Below are 25,238 nucleotides of genomic sequence, written 5' to 3'. Positions count from 1 at the left end.
CATCTCATGTTTTTAAAGTATTCCCTACTCCTTAAGAACAAATCAAAAATAAATTATACCTCCCCATCCCATGTCATCTTATCATTCCCTCATTGATCACCATTTTTTTCCGCCCCCCTATTGCCAAAGGAAAAGAGCAGATGACTTTTGAAAGTAGTGAGGCTGAACGATAGATAGAAAGAAAAGAAGCCCTGAGAGCCTTCAGCAAGCAAGTCTAGTTACTGACAACTGGGTTGTGATATTTCTTTGTGGAACACAATTCTATAGAATATCAGCCTCAGAGGAGAACTCTTCACGATTGGCTGTGATGCAATAAGACAAAAACAGGTGGATTCTATAATCATGCCTGGTTAGAGATAAAACCAAAATCATTCAGAACCATAAAAAAGGCAGACATCTCCCTTTCCTGGTTCACATTAAGTGACCACTGCTTATTAGTCAGTGATGACTCTAGCTCTACTCTGTTAATTCTGCCTCCAATATTAAAAAAAATCTTTGATGCCATGTGTCAAACTTCTCTTGTTCTGAGACAGCATCCTATCCAGACAGAGCTCTGCTTTCTTGAATCCTCTTCTAAATCACCAAACAAAAATTAAAATCCCTGTGATTTTGCTGCAGCAAAATTAATGTCTCATTTCATTTGCCTCTAGGTATATTCCCAGTGGCTTTTGGCTGGTAGGCATTGATAGTAGAGTGAGCTCGCATCAGGAGGGATCAGCAGCAGCGGGCCAACAGCAATCAGCAACTGGGGGAAGCCACACGACTGAGAGACTTCACTTTCACTTTAGGAATCTTCCAGCGATGTCCATGGATGGGCTACAGGCTACTTGGACGGCATGGTAGCTGCAACAGCTGTCTGCATCCTTGCAATCTTGGCAAATACATTTACCCAGTGTCTATCTGTAGCAGGCAGAATCTGTTCTTGGTGGACCTGGGGGCTTTGAGAGCTCGCATTGGATACTATCTCACATTTTTTCAGGGCTCCTCGCCTCTCTCAGAGCCTACGATCACGCACTGCTTCCTCAGCTGCATCCTCAGCGCGCCTGAGGTTAACTCCTCTCCTCTGTGATGCATTCCATCCGTGCAAGGACTGTTCAGTGTGCGTCTTTAGGTCTAGATGTCCCCAAAGCAAAGACCTACTTGCCCAATTGTAGTCATCAGGTTTATATTTATCAGGTTTATTTTCAATATCTTTCAGAGATATTTGGAACTTTAAAATGATTATCTGGGGCTTCCCTGGAGGACACGTGGTTAAGACTTTGCCTTGCAATGCATGATCCCTAACTGGGGACTTAAGATCTCACATTCCTTGAGGCCAAAAAATCAAAACATAAAACAGAAGCAATACAAAAAAAAAAATTCAATGAAGACTTTAAAAATGGTCCACTTATGGGGAAAAATGTAAAGTGACTATTTAATGTTCTTTTAATTAAAATCTTATGTGTTAGGAGCTTAAGAAACAAAAATTTTACCTTTCAAGGTAAGACTATACATTTGTGGCAATTCTCTAATCACACCAGTTGTTTACTTAATCTTAAGAGCAAGACCAACCCTGTTTAAATACTGTGCATCTACACAAGAGTGAGTAACTAAAACTACCTTGATTTTGTTCACTTTCTCCAAATTTGACTTCTTAATCATGTTAGGAGTAAGACATTTCAGCATAGCATAGTAGAACGAATATTGGATTTGGAAATAGGATACACAGGTCTGAGGGTCTTCTCTGGTAGCTCAGCTGGTAAAGAATCCACCTGCAATGCAGGAGACCCTGCTTCAACTCCTGGATCGGCAAGGTCCACTGGAGAAAGGATAGGCTAGTCACTCCAGTATTCTTGGGCTTTCCTTGTGGCTCAGATGGTAAAGAATCTGCCTGCAGTGCAGGAGACCTGGGTTTGATCCCTGGGTTGGGAAGATCTCCTGGAGGAGGGCTTGGCAACCCAATCCAGTATTCTTGCCTGGAGAATCCCATGGGTAGAGGAGCCTGGAGGGCTGCAGTCCATGGGATCACAGTGTCAGACACGACTGAGTGACTAAACAAAGCAGAGCAAACAGGTCTGAGCACAATGTCTTGTGACTTGGGGGAAGTGGCTGAGCTTCAGTTCTCATAGCTGTAAGGAGGTTATTATATTACCACTAACAATAACCATTAAAACAAATTAAATTGTGATGGTGACATATTATTTTTTAAGTATTATAATTGTAGCTGGTATTTACTGAATGGTTACTCTGGGTTAGGTATTGCTATAAGCAGTGAACTTGAATTTTCTTAATCTTTGCAACAGACTTATAAGTTGCACATTATCACTTCTTTTGTCCATGAATAAGCCAACTTTTATGAAGCTTAAATAACTCTTAAGAATAGCTGCGGCAGAGGCAGAATTTAAATCCATATCTGTTATAGTTTATGCTCTTTGTTACATTACACTGCACAGTATGTACCATGTGATGTAAGTTTTTTATGTGAGAAATAATAACTTTTATAAAGTACAGTAAGGCTTCAGTTCAGTTCAGTTCAGTTCAGTTGCTCAGTCATGTCTGACTCTTTGTGACCCCATGAATTGCAGCACGCCAGGCTTCCCTGCCCATCACCAACTCCTGGAGTTTACCCAAACTAATGTACATCGAGTCAGTGATGCCATCCAGCTATCTCATCCTCTGTCGTCCCCTTCTCCTCCTGCCCCCAATCTCTCCCAGCATCAGAGTCTTTTCCAATGAGTCAACTCTTGGCATGAGGTGGCCAAAGTACAAACACTTATATATACCTTTGTGTAAACTGATGCTCACAAAAATCTTACTAGTATCTAAAACAACTATGATCATTATCTTTAATTTTCAAATGAAATTTCTTTTTTTTAAATGTTAATTTTTAACATTGTATCTTTTAAAAAAACTTTGGCCACACCATGTGACATGTGGAATCCTAGTTCCCTGACCAGGGATAAAATCCAGGGCCCCTGCATTGGAATTGTGGAGTCCTAACCATTGGACCACCAGGAAAGCCCTTATCCTTATTTTAAAGAGAACTGAGCTTTAGAACAGTTGTCAAGGACAAAAAAAGCTTAATGTCGTACACTTGAAACATTTGGATGCTTGTTGCTATGCAAGTAAAATGCCTGGATAGTTTGAATATTTTTACTGGGAGTGTGTGTATGTGTCCTGTAGATAGAACCATTCACTGCATTTAATATTAGCACAACATGTTGGAGAGAATGATACATTAGGATACTGTGTAGGAAGCTGAAATAAGAAAGTTCTCATTGCTCCTGAGTTTTGCACCAGAGATTTAATTAAGATCTGTGAAGATTCAATTTAAAATTCCATTTGTCAGAACTGTTGATGAGCATTCCCTGTTTATCCCCTTTAATGTGTCATAGCACCTGCTGATATCTAAATATTTTGGCATTCAATTAATTTCTGCAACAGTAGCTGTCCAAAATCTTTTAGGACCAATTGAAGGAAATATGAAGGTAATGCAATTAATTAGTGCCTGGAGATCTTGGCTTATGTAAAATCGTGTATTTATAATAACTATTTGCCACCCAAGAAGTATATAATCCTTTATAATTCAACTATCATGTTGACCTGGGATTTTTATTGGAAACAAAACACAATGTATTGAGATCTCTTAAAAAGTATTTTCGGGCAGAAAGATTTTTGGTATTTTTCCTTCCCCTGTGGAGAATTCAACAGCACTTGTTAGGAGAAAACATAATTCATGAATAGACTAGCTATTTGGCAAAGCAGATAAGTCCCATTAATTTTTAAAATTAGAAATTTTAGGCTTCTGGCGCAACAAGAGCTATTAAATCAATATAGAATTATCTTTCAACTGGGACTAAAATCACTTGGCACTAACAACATTTTTAGTCACAGATTAATGTATGTAACAGTATTTTAAATAGGGAAACTGTAAACATGATCTTGAATTATCTTTTGGTGAAAAAGCTCTTTAGTGCAATATTTTGTCACTTTTCAGGATTATCTATTACTTTTGAAAATTTCTCCTCTTTTATTTTTATTTTTTGTATTTTTCCTTATACCATTATACATTCTTTTTTTTTTAGAATCTGAGGAATATAAAAAGTAAAATACAAAAGTATAATGCACCATAAGTTTAATAGGTAGAGACAAACTTTGATAACATTTCATGTTTAACACTCTATGATCAAAGTTATATATTTCACATTTCTTCTAGCTTAAATACTTATATTGGACTTTATGTATGAACTAGAATATCAAGCATTATAGCATATTTTTAATTTTCATAGCTACATTTATATTTTCAAATTAACTTATGTCATCATAAAACCCTCTGAGTGTCAACACTGAGTCAAACATGCATTTATTTAACCCCTTTTTATTTTTGCCAAGTACTGTACTGGGTAGTGGTTCTCAACTGAAACGTATGTTGGAGGGGCATTCAGTATGGTAAGAGACCAGAAACAAGTGTTTTCCAAACAGTATGTGAGGTTTTATGGCACAGTAGCTGGTGATGTGGCAATGTTGAAAGAAGTATCTCACCTGTGTGCAGGCTTTAGGAAAGATACAATTATTCAACATTTGTTTCATCACATGTAGAGTGCCCAGGGAAGTATTAAATTTGCTTCTCGAGTCACCTGTCTGGCTCAGGGTGTCCAGGATTTTGTCTCTGATTGTGACAGGAAGGGGATAGTAGAAGACTGACTATAAATAAGTCTTTCTATTGTTTGTTTTTCAGAAATAAATGTAAATCTAGTTGTTTTCCAGTTGGTCTGTTTCCAAGAAACAATTACAAATCTATGTTAAATGCATTTAATTTAGAAATTTTACTACCATTTTGGGCTTCCCAGGTGGCGATAGTGGTTAAAAGCCTCCTTGCCAGTGCAGCAGATATAAGAGACACAGGTCTAATCTCTGGGTTGGGAAGATCCCCTGGGGAAGGGCATGGCAACTCACTCCAGTATTCTGGCCTGGACAGAGGAGCATGGTGGGCTACAGTCCATAGGGTCCAGAATCTGACATGACTGAAGAGACTTAGCACATACGCATTATCGTTTTAGCTGTTCAGCTACTGTCGTGTCCAACTCTTTGGACCCCATGGACTGCAGCGTGCCAGGCTTTCCTGTCCATCACCATCTCCCAGAGCTTGCTCAAACTCATGTCCATTGAGTCAGTGATGCTATCTAACCATCTCATCCTCTGTCATCCCTTTTTCCTCCTGCTTTCAATATTTCCCAGCATTAGGATCTTTCCTAATGAGTCGGCTCTTCGCAACAGGTGGCCAAAGTATTGGAGCTTCAGCTTCAGCATCAGCCCTTCCAATGAATATTCAGGATTGATTTCCTTTAGAATTGACTGGTTTGATCTCCGTGCAGTCCAAGGGACCCTCAAGAGTCTTCTCCAACACCACAGTTCAAAAGCATCAGTTCTTTGGTGCTCAGACTCTCACATCCATACATGACTACTGGAAAAAGCATAGCTTTGAATAGACGGACCTTGTTGGCAAAGTAATGTCTCTGCTTTTTAATGTGCTGAGTAGGTTTGTCATAGTTTTTCTTCCAAGGAGCAAGCGTCTTTTAATTTCATGGCTATAGTCACCATCTACAGTGAGTTTGGAATTCAAGAAAATTGTCTGTCATTGTTTCCATTGTTTCCCCATCTATTTGCCATGAAGTAATGGAACTGGATGCCATGATCTTCGTTTTTTGAATGTTGAGTTTTAAGCCAGTTTTTTCACTCTCCTCTTCACCTTTATCAAGAGGCTCTTTAGTTCCTCTTCACTTTCTGCCATAAGGGTGGTATCATCTGAATGTCTGAGGTTATTGATATTTCTCCCAGCAATCTTGATTCCAGCTTGTGCTTCATCCAGCCTGGCACTCCACATGGTGTACTCTGCATATAAGTTAAATAAGCAGGATGACAATATATAACCTTGATGTACTCCTTTCCCAATTTGGAACCAGAACATTTTTCCATGTCCGGTTCTAACTGTTGCTTCTTGTCCTGCATATAGATTTCTCAGGAGGTGGATAAGGTGCTCTGGTATTCCCATTTCCCTAAGAATTTTCCACGGTTTGTTATGATCAACACAGTCAAAGGCTTTAGCATAGCAGAACTAGATGTCCTTGAATTCTCTTGCTTTTTCTATCATCCAACAAATGTTGCCAATTTGATTGCTGCTTCCTCTGTCTTTTCCAAATCCAGCTTGAACATCTGGAAGTTCATGGGTCATGTACTGTTGAAGCCTGGCTTGGAGAATTTTGAGCATTACTTTGCTAGTGTGTGAGATGAGCGCAATTGTGTAGTAGTTTGAACATTTTTTGGCAGTGCCCTTCTTTGGGATTGGAAGGATAGGATTCCAGTCCTGTGGCCACTGCTGAGTTTTCCAAATTTGCTGGCATATTTCATTTTACTGATAGTGGATAATTATCCTTTTTTACCAGTGTATTTTCTGCTCTATGAAGTGGGACTTCCATTTCTTGGCCTAAACTTTGTGCTTTTAAATATCTGTGAAATGGTAAGTCCATAGCAGAGGCCAGAAAAGTCCCTTTAGTCACCTAGGGTGACCTCTCACATGACACAACACTAAGATGGATCTGAATTTCTTAGTCTCACATTATCTTGAGATTTATCTTCTTCTGTGTCCTGGGAGGAGCCTCACTACTGTTGTTCTAATATCATAGCTATGGTCATCTCCTTTCTTCTCCTAGGGAGTCATACATCCATTGGTTTTTCAGGGGGAAAAAAATCTGTCCATTGAGGATCCCTCTCACAATGTTTGTCAGTGTTTAGTCTATCCTATTGATACAAGAGGCAAAATTCCATGCCCTACTCATCTCCCTGGATAATTCACGTTCTTCAATCTGCTTCTAAAGCGTGGAAGGTGAAGTGAAGTGGAGTGGAGTCTTTGGGAAGACTTTGGTCATAGAAATGGAATAAAATAGGTTTCCACATCTTTTCATAAGGACATGAGAAGCAAAGAAAGAATTAAAGGTGAGAGCCATGTGTGAGAAGGGAGGCTTGTCAGTACTTCAGACATCTGCTTACCTTATTTAGGCTCTCTGGAGTTAATACTGACATGCCTGGTTACTTTCACTTGGCAGTAACTCCAGTCGACTTGCCCCTAGCTTGTCCGTCTGGTGTTTTGCTCAGTAGAGAGACAGAGGAATAGACTAAGATGCTTTTCTTTGAATTTAATTAGGCAGATGATTTAGCAGAATCTTTCAGTCAAAGTGTATCTTTTCTTACTGATTGATTCTCCTCAAATTCTTCCAGAGTTAATGCTTCCAGATCCAATTTTTTCTCAGTCTCTCTTATCTCTCAATAACCCCTCTCCCATTTGGATTCCTGGGGACAATGAAGTTGGAGAAGGAAAAGGCAAGGACTCCACAGACCTAGGTTCTCATCTCTACTTGAATATGGAAAACATTTTGCTTCCCAATTAAACAAAGACTACCCATGTTATAAGAATTTCACTTTGGAAAATTCCAAGTTTCTTTCAGCTATTAACGCTCAGAGAAACAATGTTCTCAAAGTTCTTATTTTGGCAACCTAGAACTAGAAATGGGACACTGAAACACAGAGGGCTGAAATAAGCATGGCATTAACATAACAGTATAATCAGTATAATTCAGTGTACTGAAACATTTCAGCTCCATTATGTCCTATTACCCTTTGTTACGCTGTAAAATTCAGGGATAGAATTTCTTTCTTTTTTTTTTTAAGATAGTCTCATCCTCGGAGAGCTTACAATTTAGCAATTTTGTAAATTTCAGAATTTTTTTTTTTTAGAAATGTAAAAAGGGATCCCTGAAATGAAGGGAAACTTGAGAATGGCTGGTGTTTGGCTGTATAATAGATCCAAAAAGCCTAGTTTGATCTGTCACTTGCAGTACTGACACTGGCACCCTGGCTGTCTCCTGGTCAGTTTATTCATGTAACTTGTTGGCATATGCTTCTGGGGATCAAGAAAAAGAGTACCTTTATACCACAATTGAGTTTTTGTAGTTAGAAGTTCCACAAATAATTAATGGATTTTATTTCATTTTTTTTTTCAGGTTGAAGGGCAGACTCAATCAGAGACCTGAATCCAGTTATCCCAGAGACAGAAGTTCAATCCAAAATGTCACAGCTTAATACGAAGGAAAAACTCCTGATTTTGACCTCTCAAAAGCCAACTTTCCTATTTTCTTTATTCCCATTTCAGTGGGGGCGCAGCCTATCAATAAAGAAAAAGTCATGAAGAGGTTATCAATTAGGGAACGTTCTGGGAAGTATGATAGGTAAGGTAAGATAATAGACTAGCCAGTCATCCTAGTGAGACCTCAGAAACTAGCTCGATGAAACTAAACATAACAGTTTTGAAAGATCTTAAGTTTCAGGGCCATGTAGGTCTTGTTTCAGATCTTGGTATTATCATTTATTAACTGGCAAATTGGGGCTTATTACTTAAATTTTCTGAGATCTGCTCTTTTCATTTGTAAAACTTGAAAGATATCAGTATCTTCCTTAAATGGTTAATGTAAAGATGAAAAACATTTCAATAGTATGTTTAAAGATTATTGGTATGGAGGCTAATGTATACTGTAACTTTCAGCAAACGTTAGCTAAAGTGATGATGATGATGATGCCTCTTATGGGTTTCAAATTTAATGAAGCAGATACTATGTGCTCTGATAAGACAGAGGTTAAATGTTTATACTTATAAAAGTGTTAATTTTGCTCTGCTTGTATTGATTTTTTAGAATGTTTTCTCTTGTGTGCTAAAGGTAACTGATGCATCAAAACCTAGATTTTTCTAAAATCACAGCTATTTTCCTTGACCGCTTCCCCCAATGATTTGATATGTTTAACTTCACATCTTCATCTATCTTGACTAGAACGTTGACTAGAATATATTATTTTCAAATATCAACATAACTTCAAACAACTGGGTGGGCAGAATATCTCAGCTACATCAAAGCATGAATTCTATTATTGTTCCAGGAGACTAAATTTTCTGATAAAGGACATATATCTTTTTGTAAAATATGTTTCAAAAAGCAATTAAAGTAAGGGTATGTGAAAGGGCATGCTTATTCATTCATTCATATGCTCTTATTTTTGAGTTTCTAAAGTGCTGAAAAAATAGTACTCGAGGAAATTATCATTGGTTTGGTTTATACGTCTTAATATATGCTTTGTGGCATTGACTCATGTACCAGTGTCTTTCATGGAAATGTGACACATTTATTTAAAGACTGAAAACTTCTATTTATTTTCAGAGAAATGATCCTTTTTCAAAAGATGACATCAATTTCTCCTTTGATAGTTGTACTGTAAATTCCACAAAATGGATAAATTTTGAATAACTTAAGATTTGAGCTTGACTTCTAACTTGAGCTCTCTGCTGCCTGTGTTTCTGAATGACAGGGTGTTCAGAAATAAAACCGACATTGTTTCAATGCAGGGACACACTGAGGAATGTCTTACAGCAATGGTTCTTGAGATTTTCTTCCTGTGAATCCCATTCATTCCAAACTCCACTCTTTCATTGCATTATCTTTCATACTTGTGGAATATTTGTAATATCTGCTTTGAGATATATTTATAAATCCTAGTCAATGGGGTTCTCTTTCACTGTTCTATGAAAATTAACCAAGCCCCACTCCACTCACTTTTCTTTACCTTGTCTCTGAAACATAAATACTATGTTTAATGAAATTTGGAAAATTAAATAAAGACTTAAATCAAAACATGTCCCATTGCAGTAAACCTTGGGAAGAGTGTTTGTCAGATAGTATGACTGAAGAACCCTGGGTTAGTTACCATAGTCCTACCTTTGACATTTATCAGCTGGTGAAATGGTTTAATTTTCTTCTCCACTAGACTGTACTTTTAGAGATAAGTAGAACCTGATCTGGGCTTCCCAGGTGGCTCAGTAGTAAAGTATTCATCTGCCAATTCAGGAGACATAGATTCAATCCCTAGGTTGGGACCATACCCAGGAGGAGGCAACCATTCCAGTATTTTTGCCTGAAAAATCTCATGGACAGAGGAGCCTAGCAGGCTACAGTCCATGGGGTTATAAAGAGTCAGACATGACTGAGCAACAGAGCATGAAAACTCAGCCTATTTTTCTCAATGGTATATTTTGGAGCCTCAAAGAGGGTGCTTTGGAAGTAGTGTTCAACAAACATGAGCTTCAAATTCATCTTCTTTAGTATTAGTTTGGTTTACAATGTTTTTCCCTGTCTATATACATATTCTTTATATGTTTTATTTTGCAGTGTAGTTAAATAAGCTTTCTTTTCTCATTAGAAGAAAAGACTGTTTGAAGGATCATTATTGCCTGCTTTTAATAACACCTCTTAGTGGCCTTGGATCACCATCACCAGAAGCATGCTCGTATTCAATTTCATTCAACCCATGTGGTTTCCTTTTTAGAACTGATGGGGACTGAGTAAGTATGAAATTATAATGTTGACAATAATTTCCCTTGTTCTTTTTGGCAGGCACAATCAGGGTCTGATATTCAGGTTATACTGCCAGCAGCATTTTTCAATTAGCATTTAATACTCCCTCACAATATGCTCAAACTTTCGCTGGCACTGAACCCAGTGTTTCAGTGAAAAATTGCTCAGAAGCAAAGGCCTTTTCTTTCATTGATCTCCTTGTTCCCCTACAGTTTCTGTACTTGGAATACTCTCAGCTTTCAGGGACACTGTAGATCTCAGAGATATTATTTTCTACTTTGTGCTTGCCTTATTTGTAGTGTTTACTGCTATGATTTTAAAAGTTGACAGGCATTGCCTTGCAAGTCCTGGAAAAATCTATTATGAAGGTGTTAGGGATAGACATTCACACAGACTCACTGTACCATCATTAATGCATCCTCCATGAAGAGTTCCATTTTTTCACCTATTTTACTGTGATTAGTGAGTCAGACTCTAACAGAAGCCAGGACTTTTTGCAAAGATGTTATTTTAAATTTCTAAATTTTCAAAGCTTGTATTCAGAGGACACCACTATTATAAGTTATTTTTTCTAATTCAAGTAAACTATTCTGCTGAGTAAAAAGGAGTTTCATCATATGAAGTCTGTGTTTAGACTTAGATTCTGCCTTAGACACTTTGACTATAATACCAGTTTAAATGTGAAACATCTAAGTTAAAAATAGATTTATTTTTCCAAAAAATAATTGGTTTGTGTCTTTTTTCTCTATCAAACTTTTTATATAACATAGAGAGGCTAATCAATAGGGAGCGGAGTAAATTGTGGTTAAATGTCCTTAGAGTTCTGTTCACATCATCTTAGTGCAAACAAAATGAAATTAGAGTAATCCAGGGCATTGGAATGAATCAAAGAATGACAACAGGGACCCCATGCAATGCCTTGCCTTACCTCTGCAGAAATCGTAATTCCAAAAGGCTAAGCTGTGTTTCAAAGTGTAATAATATGATTGATTTATGAGAAGGCAAGAATACTGAGTGAATGCTGAGATCTTGCATGCTGATGAGTGAACCCAGTGGGAGGGAAGAGAAGAAATTCCCAGAGGGAGGGAAAGTGAAAGTGAAAGTGAAAGTCACTCAGTCTTGTCTGACTCTTTGTGACCGCATGGACTATACAGTCCATGAAATTCTCTTGACCAGAATACTGGAGTGGGTTGCCATGCACTCCTCCAGGGGATCTTCCCAACACAGGGATCAAACCCAGGCCTCCCACATTGCAGGCAGATTCTTTTACTAACTGAGTCACCAGGGAAGCAAATAACTAAACTTCTTGCTCTTATATAGCACTTTTAGAATTTACCACACATTTCCGTATATCTTATCTAATTTGGACCTAAACTCCAAGTGAGGTTGAATGTGATTACCATTCCTTTGGTAAAGTTAACTAGTGAGACTCAGGGAAGCTCTGTGGCTCTGATAACTAGTGAGAGGCAGAGATTCAAACGTGAGTCTCCTCATCCTAAGGTTAGCACTGTGTCCATGTTAGAACGCCTATTATTAATGGAGCCGATTGGTCAATTTCAGGAAGCTTTTTAAGACATCCTGGGCTTTTGCTTTTCAGGGAGGTAGTTTAATTTAAGATTTATTCTATAAACAGCTTCTTAACATTCAGAGAAATCAAACATATGGACAGATCTCTTAAACCTCCTTGCCCAGCAAGACTGTTTTCTCCTCCATGAAATAGACATCCAGATCTGTGCACCTCAATCTTGACTGTACACTAGACTCATTAGACTCATCAGGGAAAATTTTAGATCTATCTATGCCCAGGAGCTATGCCCGGACTGTCTAATTTAATTAGTCCAAGGTGGAAATGGGTTTTCTTTCTTTTTAAAAAGCCTTCCCAGGTGATTCTAGATTTCCCTGCTGGTCCAGTGGTTGAGAATCCACTTGCCAAAGCAGAGAACATGGTTCGATTTTCAGTCAGGAAACAAAGATCCCACATGCCATGGGGCAACTAAGCCTGTGAGCCACAACTACTGAAGCCTGTGCACCCTCAAACCGTGCTCTATGATGAAAGGAACCAACCACCACAGTGAGAAGCCTCTGCACAGCAAGGAAGAGTAACCCCAGCTCTCCATAACTAGAGAAAGCCCACACGCAGCCAAAATAAATCCATAAATAAATAAATAAAATCATTAAAAAAAATCCTTCATAGTTGATTCTAACGTGCGATCAGTATTGAGAACCACTGGAATAGAAGATTGAGAGATCTTCTTGGTGTCTAAGTGTGTTGCAAGGGTTTCTGCAATACCTCAGATGCTCCAAGAGTTAACTCGAAGGAGATTCACATTTGATTATCCATTTTATCCTGCCTGGGTTTCTCACTAGAATTTAGCTCCGAAAATCTCACCTAAATTCTGGGAACTGTAGCATTCTTCAGCTAGACTATTTTACTCATCCAGTTGGAACCCTCTTTAACTTGGCTCTTCTTGTGGACTTGAACCTACTGGCCACCCTGCTGATCTAAAGAATTCCTGGACATTCCAGAAAGATTTCTCTGAGCACAAGTAATCAAAGAAGCAGTCATTGGAATACAAATGGGGACTGAATTAAAGATGCGAAATCAGACAAGGAAGAGATTCCAGGGAATTTTAGAAAGTGATTGGGCAAAACCAAGGGCAGGAAGCCAGAGTATTACAAGTACCGCAGAACACCTAGGCTGCCCCTAGTCCTCTTTATCCGGCTGGACAGTCTAAGTTTAAAAACACAGTCAATAAACCTTTTCAAAGCGACTTTTGAAAACCGCTAAAAACAAAATTTTAAAAAATGATCAAGTTATGTAAGTCAGAAAGAAGAGGAAAAAATTCCAAGTGACGAGCTTTTGTGCTTCAAAATGCCTAAATAGAGGTGGAGGGAGATGAAGCTGCCAGTCACCACCTGGGTGCATGGGGGTGGATGTGTGTGCAGGTACAGATGTCTTTGAGGACAGATTTCATATTTGCTAAGAAGCTAATATGAATTTACAGGTGACAGTTCCAGTTTTTCCTGAAAGCTTCAAATGACTGAAGATGAAAATACTGTGAGAAGGCCTAGAAAATTACACCGATTTAAGATAACCTGCAGCCATGAAATTAAAAGACGCTTACTCCTTGGAAGAAAAGTTATGACCAACCTAGATAGTATATTCAAAAGCAGAGATATTATTTTGCTGACTAAGGTCCGTCTAGTCAAGGCTATGGTTTTTCCTGTGGTCACGTATGGATGTGAGAGTTGGACTGTGAAGAAGGCTGAGTGCTGAAGAACTGATGCTTTTGAACTGTGGTGTTGGAGAAGACTCTTGAGAGTCTCTTGGACTGCAAGGAGATCCAACCAGTCCATTCTGAAGGAAATCAGCCCTGGGATTTCTTTGGAAGGAATGATGCTAAAGCTGAAACTCCAGTACTTTGGCCACCTCATGCGAAGAGTTGACTCATTGGAGAAGACTTTGATGCTGGGAGGAATTGGGGGCAGGAGGAGAAGGAGATGACAGAGGATGAGATGGCTGGATGGCATCACTGACTCGATGGACGTGAGTCTGAGTGAACTCCGGGAGTTGGTGATGGACAGGGAGGCCTGGCGTGCTGCGATTCATGGGGTCGCAAAGAGTTGGACATGACTGAGCGACTGAACTGAACTGAACTGAAGATAACCACAAAGCATATCTAATAGATGGTAATTTTTCAGAACCACTATTTTCTAAGCACTTACTCCTTAATCCCTGACCAAGAGTGGTAATGGATATTGTAAACTGTCTGGGTTAGATGAAGACTAGGAGTTGAAGATGGCTGCTGGGGTGACATGGAGATGGTCCTATGTGATTACTTCTTTGACCCAACTTCAATATTCGCTTCAGAAAAACAGTATCCTCTGTCATAACAAAGCAGTATTCTCTTTCCAAAAAATCAGTGAGAGCTTTTCTGTTTTGTATGGGACTTCCCTGATAGCTCAGTTGGTAAAGAATCTGCTTGCAATGCAGGAGACCCTGGGTCAGGAAGATCCACTGGAGAAGGGATAGGCTACCCGCTCCAGTATTCTTGGGCTTCCCTTGTGGCTCAGCTGATTTGTATGAAACCTCATTTTGTACTGATATTTCTTCTTCTTGAAAAACACTGCAAGTTGGTACTAGATATTTTAACAAATGCTTTGTTTCCATCTAATAAATAACAAAATGCAATCAAATTTGCCAAAGAAGAAGATATGCTCTTTTTTATGACCACTGCAAGACTATGAATTCTACTCAGTACATCTGTACCAGAGTTTGGCAACTGACAGCTTGTGGGCAAAATTTGTCAGCTAAAAATGGTTTTCTGTCAGAATGGTTTTACATTTTTAATTTGTATTTTAATTTTTTATATGTATAATAATTAGCTTGGTTATTTTTAATCTGAGGATGCTATAAGGAAGTAGTTTGGTAACACTTATTATGGAAAAATTTGTATTATAGAATCAAGTAAACCAAAAGAAAGGTTTGTATTATTTTGTACTGAAAGAAGAATCATTTTATTCTTACAAAATGAGTCAACAAAAGAACATATGGCATGATTATTTTCTGATAATCAAATGTATGGATTTTCATAAAATTCAAAATATTATATTCATAAAACATTAGGTAAAATTATTAAATATGCTATTAGAAAATAAATTCTTTTTTTGTTATTAATGATAAATATTTTAGAAGCTAAATTTTTCCATGTCTGCCTTCTACATCTGTTTTAGTTAGAATAACAAAAACCAAAAATAAGTTTATAGGTAGTTTTATATTTTTAAGTGGTTGAGAAAATAATATTTTGGGGCATGCAAAAATTATATGGAAATTCACATTTCTGTGTCTACATACAGTTTTATTGGAACACAGTTATGACTATCTATTTTCATTTTGTCTGTGGATACTTTTGGACTACTGTGGCAGAGTGGAATAATTGTAACAGATACCATGTGACAACAAAGCCTAATATATTTACTTTCTGGCCCTTTACAGTAAACCTTTTTAACACCTGGTCTAGACTGCGAGGTCATCCCTCTATCTGATGGGTGGTGTGTACATCTAAATGTAGTAAAATAAGGTGAATTCTTTCCTTGGAATCACTTAAATCCAAACTTTACATTGGCTTATGAAAACATCTTGGTATCAAATAGATTTTTTTAGGTTCCAGAATTGTCTCCCTACTTCACTGGTGCATTCTCACCCTTTTCAGAGTGGAGGGACCAGGCTAATTCATACATCTGGAGCCATTAAATTACAGGCAGTTTAGCTTTCTATTGAAAACTAGGGTAAGAATTTTGTGGCTTAAAAATTACTCTAAACTTTGTTGAATATAAATATCAAGTACACTATATAGAAAATAATGAACAAGGACCTGCTGTATAACATAGGGAACTCAACTCGATATTCGGTATTACCTATATGGAAAAGAAACTGAAAAAATAATAGATATGGGTAAGTGTGCTGTGTGCTAAGTTGCTTCAGTTGTGTCTGGCTCTTTGTGACCCCATGGACTGTAGCCCACCAGACTCCTTGTCTATGGGATTCTCCAGGCAAGAATATTGGAGTGGATCGTCATGCCCTAAGGGATCTTCCCAACCCAAGGACTGAGCTCGCATCTCTTACGTCTCCTGCATTGGCAGGCTAGTTCTTTACTGCTAGCGCCACCTGGGAAGCCCCAGATGTAGGTATGTGTTTGCTGTACTTGGTTGCTCAGTCGTGTCCAACTCTTTGTGTCCCTGTGGACTATAGTCTACCAGGCTCCTCTGTCCATGGGGATTCTCCAGGCAGGAATACTGGAGTGGGTTGCCATGATTTCCTCCAGGGGATCTTCCTAACCCACGGATTGAATCCAGATCTCCCATGTTGCAGGCGAGGCACCAGGGAAGTCCGATATAAGTATATGTATAACTAAATCACTTGGCTGTTCACATGAAAGTAGCATATCATTGTTAATCACCTATACTCCAATATAAAATAAAAATTTTAAAAATGGCTCCAAATGTAGTGCTGAAGTGCTATTCGTGTCCTAAACACAAGAGGACTGTGAGGTGCCTAACAGAGAGAGTAGACATCTTAGATAAGTTTCATGCAGATGTTATAGAGGTGTTGGTCATATGTTCAAAGCCCATGAGTCAGCAATACATATTAAATAAGATGCCTTTTAACAGGAACACACATGACAGAACATTATGTGTTGATTAGTTGATGAAAATGTAACTGTATGCTCACAAGATCCTCCCCCTATATTTCCCCTAGAAGCAAAGCTTCAGTCTTCTCTAATTCAGTAGGTAAAGTGAATTCATAGGGGGGGAAAAAAAAACTGCCATGAAAAATGAGAATTGATTATAGTAACTTTTAATTTTTTCACTCTTTAAAATTTGACTTTCTGTAGGTAAATTATAAGACTAACAATCTATTTCTCATTCAAAGTTTGTGGCTCATGTGTAGATATATATGCATTTTATTTGAAGTTATTATTTGCTGATATCAATCCATTGGTACAGATCAGTTTTCATAGCTCAAGTCATAAAGGCTAAATATGCATGAATAAGGCAACGAATTAAGGGAATTTTCTGAATTAAGCTTTACATTTGAATAATCTGAGGAATATCTGCTGTGCTGAAAACTTTGGATTACAGAGTATTTTAAATATATGCAGTCCTGTTATTCAAGTCTGAAATGTTGAACTTTTTGGCTAACACAGAGAGATCTACAACCATAGATCAAGTTTTCAAGGATTAGTATCAGTTATTTTGATAAACTTATGAGAAAATGCAGATTTTTCACATAGTAGCATTTATTATGGACTACACTTCAGGAAATTGGTGGTAAGAGTAGTTTGAGGAGGCTTCAAAGAGGAATGGTTTTAAGTTGGGACTTGAAGAAGAAGAATTTTTATAGAAGAAAGAAGTATTGAGGTCATGAGGGAAAATAGAAAAAGTAAAGAAAAGGTATAAAAGAAATTAATACATAGCATTTTTGAAAACAGTGAGTGGATCAGCTTGGTTTAGTTTATTCCACATTAAATTGTATTAATACTTGTTAGTACATCTTAAGTATTACTATTTGACCCACTTCAGGACACCTACTTATAACCAACTGATAAACTAATACATGAAACTGCGCTTGAAAATATTCTTGCCTGGACAGAAACTGATGTCCAGAATAGAATGATCTCATTCTCATTTCATATACTCCATTGCATGTTTCATCCTGTGTAAAAGCCCTACCTACCCTCCCCATTGGCTTACAAAGATTTACTTGATTAGACTTGGTAGAATCTCTCTGATAAGTTTTACAATGCAACATCCAGAAGGTGATTAATTCCTGAAGGCAATATTAAAATAACTTCTGAACAAATTAAAGAGAAAATGAAAAAGAGAGAGAGAGAGATCAGAACTTAAGCTGAATCTGAGAAGTCTGGGTCCAGATCAGAATCTTCTGTGTGATCTTTGAGACTCAACCACAGGCAATCACCAAGGGTCTACCTGGCAGGCTTCATGAGGGAAAGCATCCTTCCTACCACTACTTAGTATACAGTCTCCAGGGAGTTGCGGGCAAGGACATGTGCCCCTCCCCCGCCTTTACCAACCATGCTCTTGGGTGTATATGCATCCTTAGCCCAACAACCTCCATTTGGACACCTTCAGGAAAGGCTTTAAGATACTTAGCTTAACGGATAGGGAGTAGGCAACAGCCATGGATCGTATTCAGCATAATTCTTTCTTTCTTTCTTTCTTTTTAAAACAGAAGCATGACCGTTTCTTTCTTTATTTGTTTTTTTAAAACAGAAGCGTGACCGTTTCTTTCTTTCTTTATTTTTTTTTTAAAGAGAAGCATAATTCTTGAGGTCAGGGAGCCCTTGGTGCTTTTGGTGAGACTCTTCCCAGGGGTGTCTCTGAAGACCTTCGTATCAGGGGTCCTTTAAGAAATTCTTCTTACTCTGACTCTGTGCTTTCCCACTTTTACCCCATCCTTTCTTGTTAGTCCTGGTCCCTCGGTCCGTAAAATGGGAGTATCCTATGATTTGGGGCTCCTTGAGTAATGAGATGATGGCCTCTTTTCCCCTTCTCCACATCTGTGCTCATACATGTGACCTGGCGTCTTTCTGTGGGGAAAATGGAACACTGAGGATGGCACCTTTCCTGTTTAACCTTTAGCTTATTCCCTCCCAGGAAGTGAAGAAAGGCTTGAAGGTGACTTTCAGTGTCGTTCATTGTCTTAATCGACCACTACAACATCAGGGCACTCAGCATTTTCTCTCTCTGACAGAATCTGTTTGAGCTCATTTAGAATCCAAGGAAGTGAGATGGAATGCGAAATCGTTTATTGTTGTAGATGACTAGCTTTTTTATCTCCAGATAGTAGAGGTGTAAAAACTATGGGGAAACAGTCCTTGAAGTTACCGCAGAAAATGTTAGTACTACAAGTTACCAACTAGACTAGATGTTCGTCTAAGCAACCCATTTTACAGAAGAGGACTATTATGCACTGAAGAGTTTGAAGTTGAACCATTATTGGCACTTTTCTTCTATGCTACTCTTCCACTCTGGATTTATTTCTTGGTTCAAGGACTCTTAGACTGAGGTACTGGTGGGGAAGGAAATAAGGTGGCCTGAAGCAAGAACGGATGGGTAAAGAAAGGAGTTGCTATGACAAGCTCATTAAATGATGTTTCTTGTATATGATGCTTCTTGTGTCTGTTGTTTCAGTTCACGTTCAAGGACCCTGACATTTGCTTGAGCTTACCTGCTATGAGTAGTCTTACAGTTATTACACAACAAGGGATCAGTGCAGAAAGAGATGGTAGTTTGTCTCTTCAGAGAGCCTTCACTTTCTTTACATATCAGAGATCCTACTGCTACCAACACCCTGACCTCAAGAAGTATACCGCATACTATCCAGGGCTGTTGCCTACTCCCTATCCATTAAGCAAAATATACTAAAACCTATCCTGAATCCAGAGGCAGAAAAAAGGTGAAAGGAAAAGCTTGGTTTATAAACGGTCATGGTAGTTCTGACTGGGGCTATGTAGAATTTTCCTTAAGAATTTCTAATTGCTAACAACAACCTATACTCAATGAGTCTGTAAAGCTCTATTTATTAATCAGAAATTACATAGTAGCCAGTTATAAAATAACAGAAATGATGAGCTTTGCAGTGCCTGAGACAAGAGCTTGGGTGAAGGTAAACCATTTTGGAAAGGGATTTCAGAGAACTGAGGTGGGAGGAAGGCTGAGCACTGAAGAACTGATGCTTTCAAACTGTGGTGTTGGAGAAGACTCTTGAGAGTCCCTTGGACTGCAAGGAGATCAAAGCAGTCAGTCCTAAAGGAAATCAACTCTGAATATTCATTGGAATGATTGATGCTGGAGCTCCACTACTTTGGCCACCTGATGCAGAGAGCCAACTCATTGGAAAAGACCCTGATGCTAGGAAAGACTGAGGGCAGGAGAGGAAGAGGGTGACGGAGGATGGTTGGATGGCATTACCTATTCAATGGACATGACTTTGGATAAACTCCAGGAGATAGTGAAAGACAGGAAAACCTGGCATGATGCAGTCCATGGGATCACAAAGAATTAGACACGACTTAGCAACTGAACAAAGAACAACAAAGGTGGGAAAGAAGAAAAGTGAAACAGACAATGAAGAAAAGCCAGCACATGGCTTGAAATGGTCACAGTGTGGACCAGACCTTCCAATGTGCTTTGTGATCTGTACAGAACTGTGCCTTATTTTGATTGATTTTTTTCTTTAAAACATTCTTGACAATAATATACTACTATCCCATTTAAAATGATGGCCACATTCAACCTGGGTGGGAGAGGAATTTAGGGAAGAAAGGATACATATATATATGTATGGGCTGAATCCCTTCACTGTTCACCTATCACAACATTATTAATCAGCTATATCCCAATAGAAAATAACAAGTTTAAATTATATTAGAAATTTAAAAAATCCCAAGTGGAAAATGTCAGCATTCTTCACACAGAGAAGGCCACCTGATCCCAGATTCAAGGAACCAGAGAGGCACACCAGGAGGCCACTGGAGACCAGATTGAAGGATTACAGGCCCTATACACACCCTAATCGTATCAACAATCCGACCTTTGAACTGTTGCTGTAAAACTCTCATCAAATCCTCCTGTGTGGGACCACATAGTTTCTGAGGCAGAAGCCCACTCTGTCCCCCTTTGCCTGGCAAAACAATACAACTATGCTTTTCTACTTAAAAAAAAAGAAAGTGTTTGCCATATCTTGTAATATTTTATCACCAAACTTTTCCAGAATATTTGTGGTAATTTTCATAATATAGTTATCCCGCAAGAAATTTTTTTCTTTAAGACCATAAAGCCTTTCAGATAATGAACAGTTATAACATTCTATCATCTAATATCTGGATTTTAAAACTTTAGATATATGACTATCTCTTTTTCTCCCTCATGTTTCTTAGAACAACACTATAGGAATGATACTTAAGTTATATTCTTTAAAACTGTTGCCGATGAAGGTATGATGAAGATAAAGTGCAGACACAGGACAGAAAATGACTAATCAAGGCATCCATAGTATCTTTCTTGCTATTTTCCTGCCATTGTCATTGGCACCTCATGGTTTAGTCAATGTATTAAGACATTCTAATAAATGTTACGTTGATCTGGTTAGAAAACCCTAACTACTTAATAATTCAAAAGTATTTGTTGAATTTTGAATAATAGCAGGAAGTAAGCATTTTATCTCAGTACTTTAATAGATACAGCATTATATCCATCTTTTTAACAGAGGCAATAATATCTGTGAACTGATCACTTTGTAATGAAATAACCATAGCATGGAGATAGTCTAGTTAAATATTCTCAGCTAAATAGATATAGTTCCTTCACTCCCCAGAGGCTTCTCTCATTACTTCATTGGTCACTGAACTATTTTTCTGTTTCACAGTCATATTCGCAGAGGATTACCTGACCTTGGAATTAAACACCTGACTTGCACAGATGGGTGTTTGAGGTGCCTTTTCAAACAGTACTGTATTCTGATTGGAACTTTAAGCACAGAAAAATAAAGCATAATATCATGTTCTCAGTAAGAGACAAGGTCACCATCCTTTTCCAAGTCATCAAAAGTTCAGAGGTAATACCTTTAAAACAAAATCACCCAACTAGTAATATCTTTACCACTAGAATAAAACCAATCTGTTTATTCCACAGCCAGTTGTTGCTCTATTGGCTGTCTGCTTTATAGAAAAGCATAAACCAGAGAGGAGAAAAATTAGGAAGGAAAATACCAAGAGAAGCAATAAAAGCATAAATGATTATGTTTTAGATGACAGAATTTCAAGATGGTTTTATAGTTTCTTTTCATCCTTCATTCTCCAGGATTACAGAAATAAATTTGGATTAATTTATTATTTCCAAGTTATTATCTAACCTACTCTGTCAATGTTGTAGTTGAATTAACTCAAATCATGAGCCACTCTAAAACAGAAAATTACATTGGCTAAGAGCAATTCCATGGTATTGAACTAATGAACTTATCTGTCCTTGGAGAAATAATTTATATTTTCTGTGCCACATTTTACTCACCTAGCCTAGAAAACCTCTAGGTTTCCTTCTGGCCCTATAAGCTTATGAGTCCATGAATTTTCTTAGGAGAAAGAATAAATTTTCCCTTCATGGGCAGGGATTTAGTTGTTATTTTTATTATCATAAATGAAAACTAAGACAGTTTTCATATTTGAGAGGAAGCTTTGTATTGAATTACATAAAGTAAATGTTTTAAAAATAAATTTTCCCATTGATTCTCTTCCTGCATTTTTCCTTCTGTTGTTAGCTTTCTTTGCAATAGATGGTGCTCTTTACTCAGAGAAACTGCTTATATGATTCTTCATCAAAAGATCAAGAAAATTAGTTTTACTCTTTAACAATCATTAATTAAAGAAATCAGACATAAAAAGCAGAAAAAATCGATTACAAACAACTTGCACCACCTCGATAAAGAAAGCATAATGGAGAAAATGACTGTTAGATGATTTAAGAGCTCCAGTGAAACCTACGATACTTGCTGAATAGATGAAGCCAATATTGCAGCTAAACATGGAAGTGCCATAGTAGGAAGAAAATCCTAAATCAAGAGCCGTGTTAAAGTGTTAAAATAATCATATACTTCTCAAAACATAGTATTCCATATTAACGTGTAGGATTTGAATAGGCACATCAACACCAACACAATCTACATCAATCTCAGCTAATATTGAACTTGTATATTTTCTGCCAAATAAACCTGGAACATCTGGACAAATAGAAACCGGGCCACAAACTCTTCTGAAATAATTTCACTGGATGAAGACACTTTTTAATTTCTCTAGAGCAACCATTACAACTTCCTATGTAATAGTTTATTATCCAGAATTATGTTGTTTTTGGTCACTTCTGACTTGTTTCAACTTTTGGGGGCACTGAAAAACAGTGCTGCAGTTCCGAACCACCTGACCTATTCCTGATTCAGTTTGTGACTCCTCTAGCAGATCTGTAGCTGCCAACTGCAAACTGGTCTCGGCAACACAGCTGTCATGTTACAGCAAAACAGCACCATTTACTGTGGCAAGACACCAGAAAAACTTCCTCTAGGAGTGAGGAAGAGGAGGGCACAGCAATGGTGCAGCAAATACACTGGAATCAGCAGGAGCAGGAAAGTTGCCAAGGTTCATCTTTGAAAAGAATAGAGAAGGAAATCTGCCCCTTCTGCCCCCAATTAAGGATAAAATAACTAGAATTTATCTTCTATTTTCCATAAATTATTGTTTCCACAGCTCCTTTGGAAGGGGCTATGGGTCACTGTGGTTAAGAGCCCAGAGCCCTTCTGGCTCAGTATAAACAAGCTGTAAGATAGAGGCTTTTTCTCTTTTTTTTGGCCAGAGCTTTATAGCTTTTACTAAAGCAACTTCTCTGTTTCTGAAATTTTGGATTCTGTCTTTATTAACAGAGGGAAGAATAGAAAAGTAAGTTTTTGTACTCAAGCTGCAACCACTCTGTCTAATTTCACCTCTACATTCTCCCCTGTTTTACCTCCTTTTTTCTCATCCTCCCCCCCAACACCCTTTATGCCTCTATTAGCCACCGAAATCCGGAGCCCTGTGGCCTTCCTTACCTGACAATCACATACATGACCAGGAAGTTTCCGAAGAGCCCCACCACGCACACGATGGAGTAGAGGGCCATGATGATGATGGCCGTGATCATGGAAGGGCTGCCGGCTGAAGGGCACAGGCTGTCGCTCCCGCCCAGCTCGGTGCGGTTCGGACCGCATGGGTCGGACAGGTTGCCTTCTAAGTGGGAGAAGTTGACCCAGGAGCTGGGACTAGGTGCTGGGGAGCAACTTGAAGGGTGTGTGAAGGGGTCAGTGCAGTTGCTGGCGTTCGTGGGGACGGCGCCGCTGTCCATGGTGCTGACCGCCGGCTGGGACCACGTTGGGAGTAACCGCCAGCACCCTGACTTTTCGGGTTCCACGCGTGAGCCGCTTCGTCTCGCCGCTGCCACAGCTCCTGTTATTTCTTGCAGCGACCAACCCCGGCGGAGCCAGAGAGGAGCGTCAGGCAGGAGAGAGCTAAGCATCTGACATTATTCTCTGCTTGTAGCCCCCTCCCACCTTAGAAGTACACAGACAGGGCTCCAGCCCCACACCGCCGGTGGGGAAGGAGGGGAGAGCTGTGCGGGATCCAGAGGCTGGAGCCGAGGGAGGAGAGAGAAGGGGATTTTGCGCAAAGCGATCCAACGACTCTGTTTCCCCACTCGGCACTCCTCTGTGCAAGCACCTCTAAGGACAGGCAGAACCAGGAAGGGAGTTGGAGGGAAGGGGTTGAGAGTGAGACAAACGGAGAGTTTTGGACGGCTGCAAAGCATTAAGGAAGGGGGCTGACCTCACATTTTCCAGCACCGTTTTCTCAGTGTACCGTGACAGAAAAAGACACTGGTCTGACGCCATCCTGACATCCCAGACCCCAGAGCTCTTCTGTCTCTGCTGCCTAAGCAAAGATTTGGTGCAGGGTACACAGAATCCTCTTCTGTAGCCCTCCTTGCCTCAGACTTTTTCTGTCTGTAGAAAAAGTCACCATGTGTCTCTTTACTAAAGGAGAATTTCCAACCCTTCAACCCTGCCTGAAACAAGAGTGATTCCTTCTCTGAAAAGAGATGAAAAACAAACTTTTAGAGAGGATATCTATTCCCTTTACTTCATATTCCCTTATTTCTCCTGGAGCAGAAGCTTTATTTGCATGTAATTTCTAGCTTGCTGACAAAGAGGCACAGGGAGTTGTGGCATCCTGAAAAGTCAAAGAAAGACAAGGGTGACATTCCATATATAAATCTCATAGGTTTGGAGTTATTAATTATTGGTTTTATCTCCAGCCTTCCTACATATGCTTCTCAGTAGAAGACTGTGAAAACCAAGTGTTTACATTATTTCGGTGTATTCTAGTGTAGAGATTCCAGGAAAAACTACATAGACATCTGGAACTGGAATGGCTCATACAAGGTTAAGGATTATTGATATGCTTTAAAATTTGATAATTCACTTTTAAATCCACAAATGCTTCTACTTTATTAATAAATTTTGTTTTGTTTGTCTTTGTGTTTTGGTAATGTTAACACAAATTCTGAAGTAATTCTCATTTCTATTCATGGGTATATTTGTCTGAATATGTATCTTTTAACTACTAACACTATCATTAAAGATCCCCAGTTGTTTGTAGAAAGCTATATCCTTGGTGAACAGGGATCAAGGTGAGGTAGAGAGCTTGG

General features: G+C 38.7%; 1 protein-coding gene across 1 annotated transcript in view; it reads right to left on the bottom strand.

Annotated features, from left to right (window-relative positions):
* Nucleotides 1-24,060, bottom strand: part of OPRM1 (opioid receptor mu 1) — a 41,266-nt gene extending 17,206 nt beyond the window's left edge. Inside the window, exon 1 of the mRNA XM_068984991.1 lies at nucleotides 23,590-24,060. Coding sequence (XP_068841092.1) covers nucleotides 23,590-24,053 — 464 coding nt within the window. The 5' untranslated portion in view covers nucleotides 24,054-24,060. The remainder of the gene's footprint in view (nucleotides 1-23,589) is intronic.
* Between the last annotated feature and the right edge of the window lie 1,178 nt (nucleotides 24,061-25,238).

The sequence above is a fragment of the Capricornis sumatraensis genome, chromosome 13 (assembly GCF_032405125.1).
Source record: "Capricornis sumatraensis isolate serow.1 chromosome 13, serow.2, whole genome shotgun sequence".
Lineage (NCBI taxonomy): Eukaryota > Metazoa > Chordata > Mammalia > Artiodactyla > Bovidae > Capricornis > Capricornis sumatraensis.
Note: the sequence above shows the minus strand (reverse complement) of the source record. Positions and strands in the feature narration are given on the sequence as shown.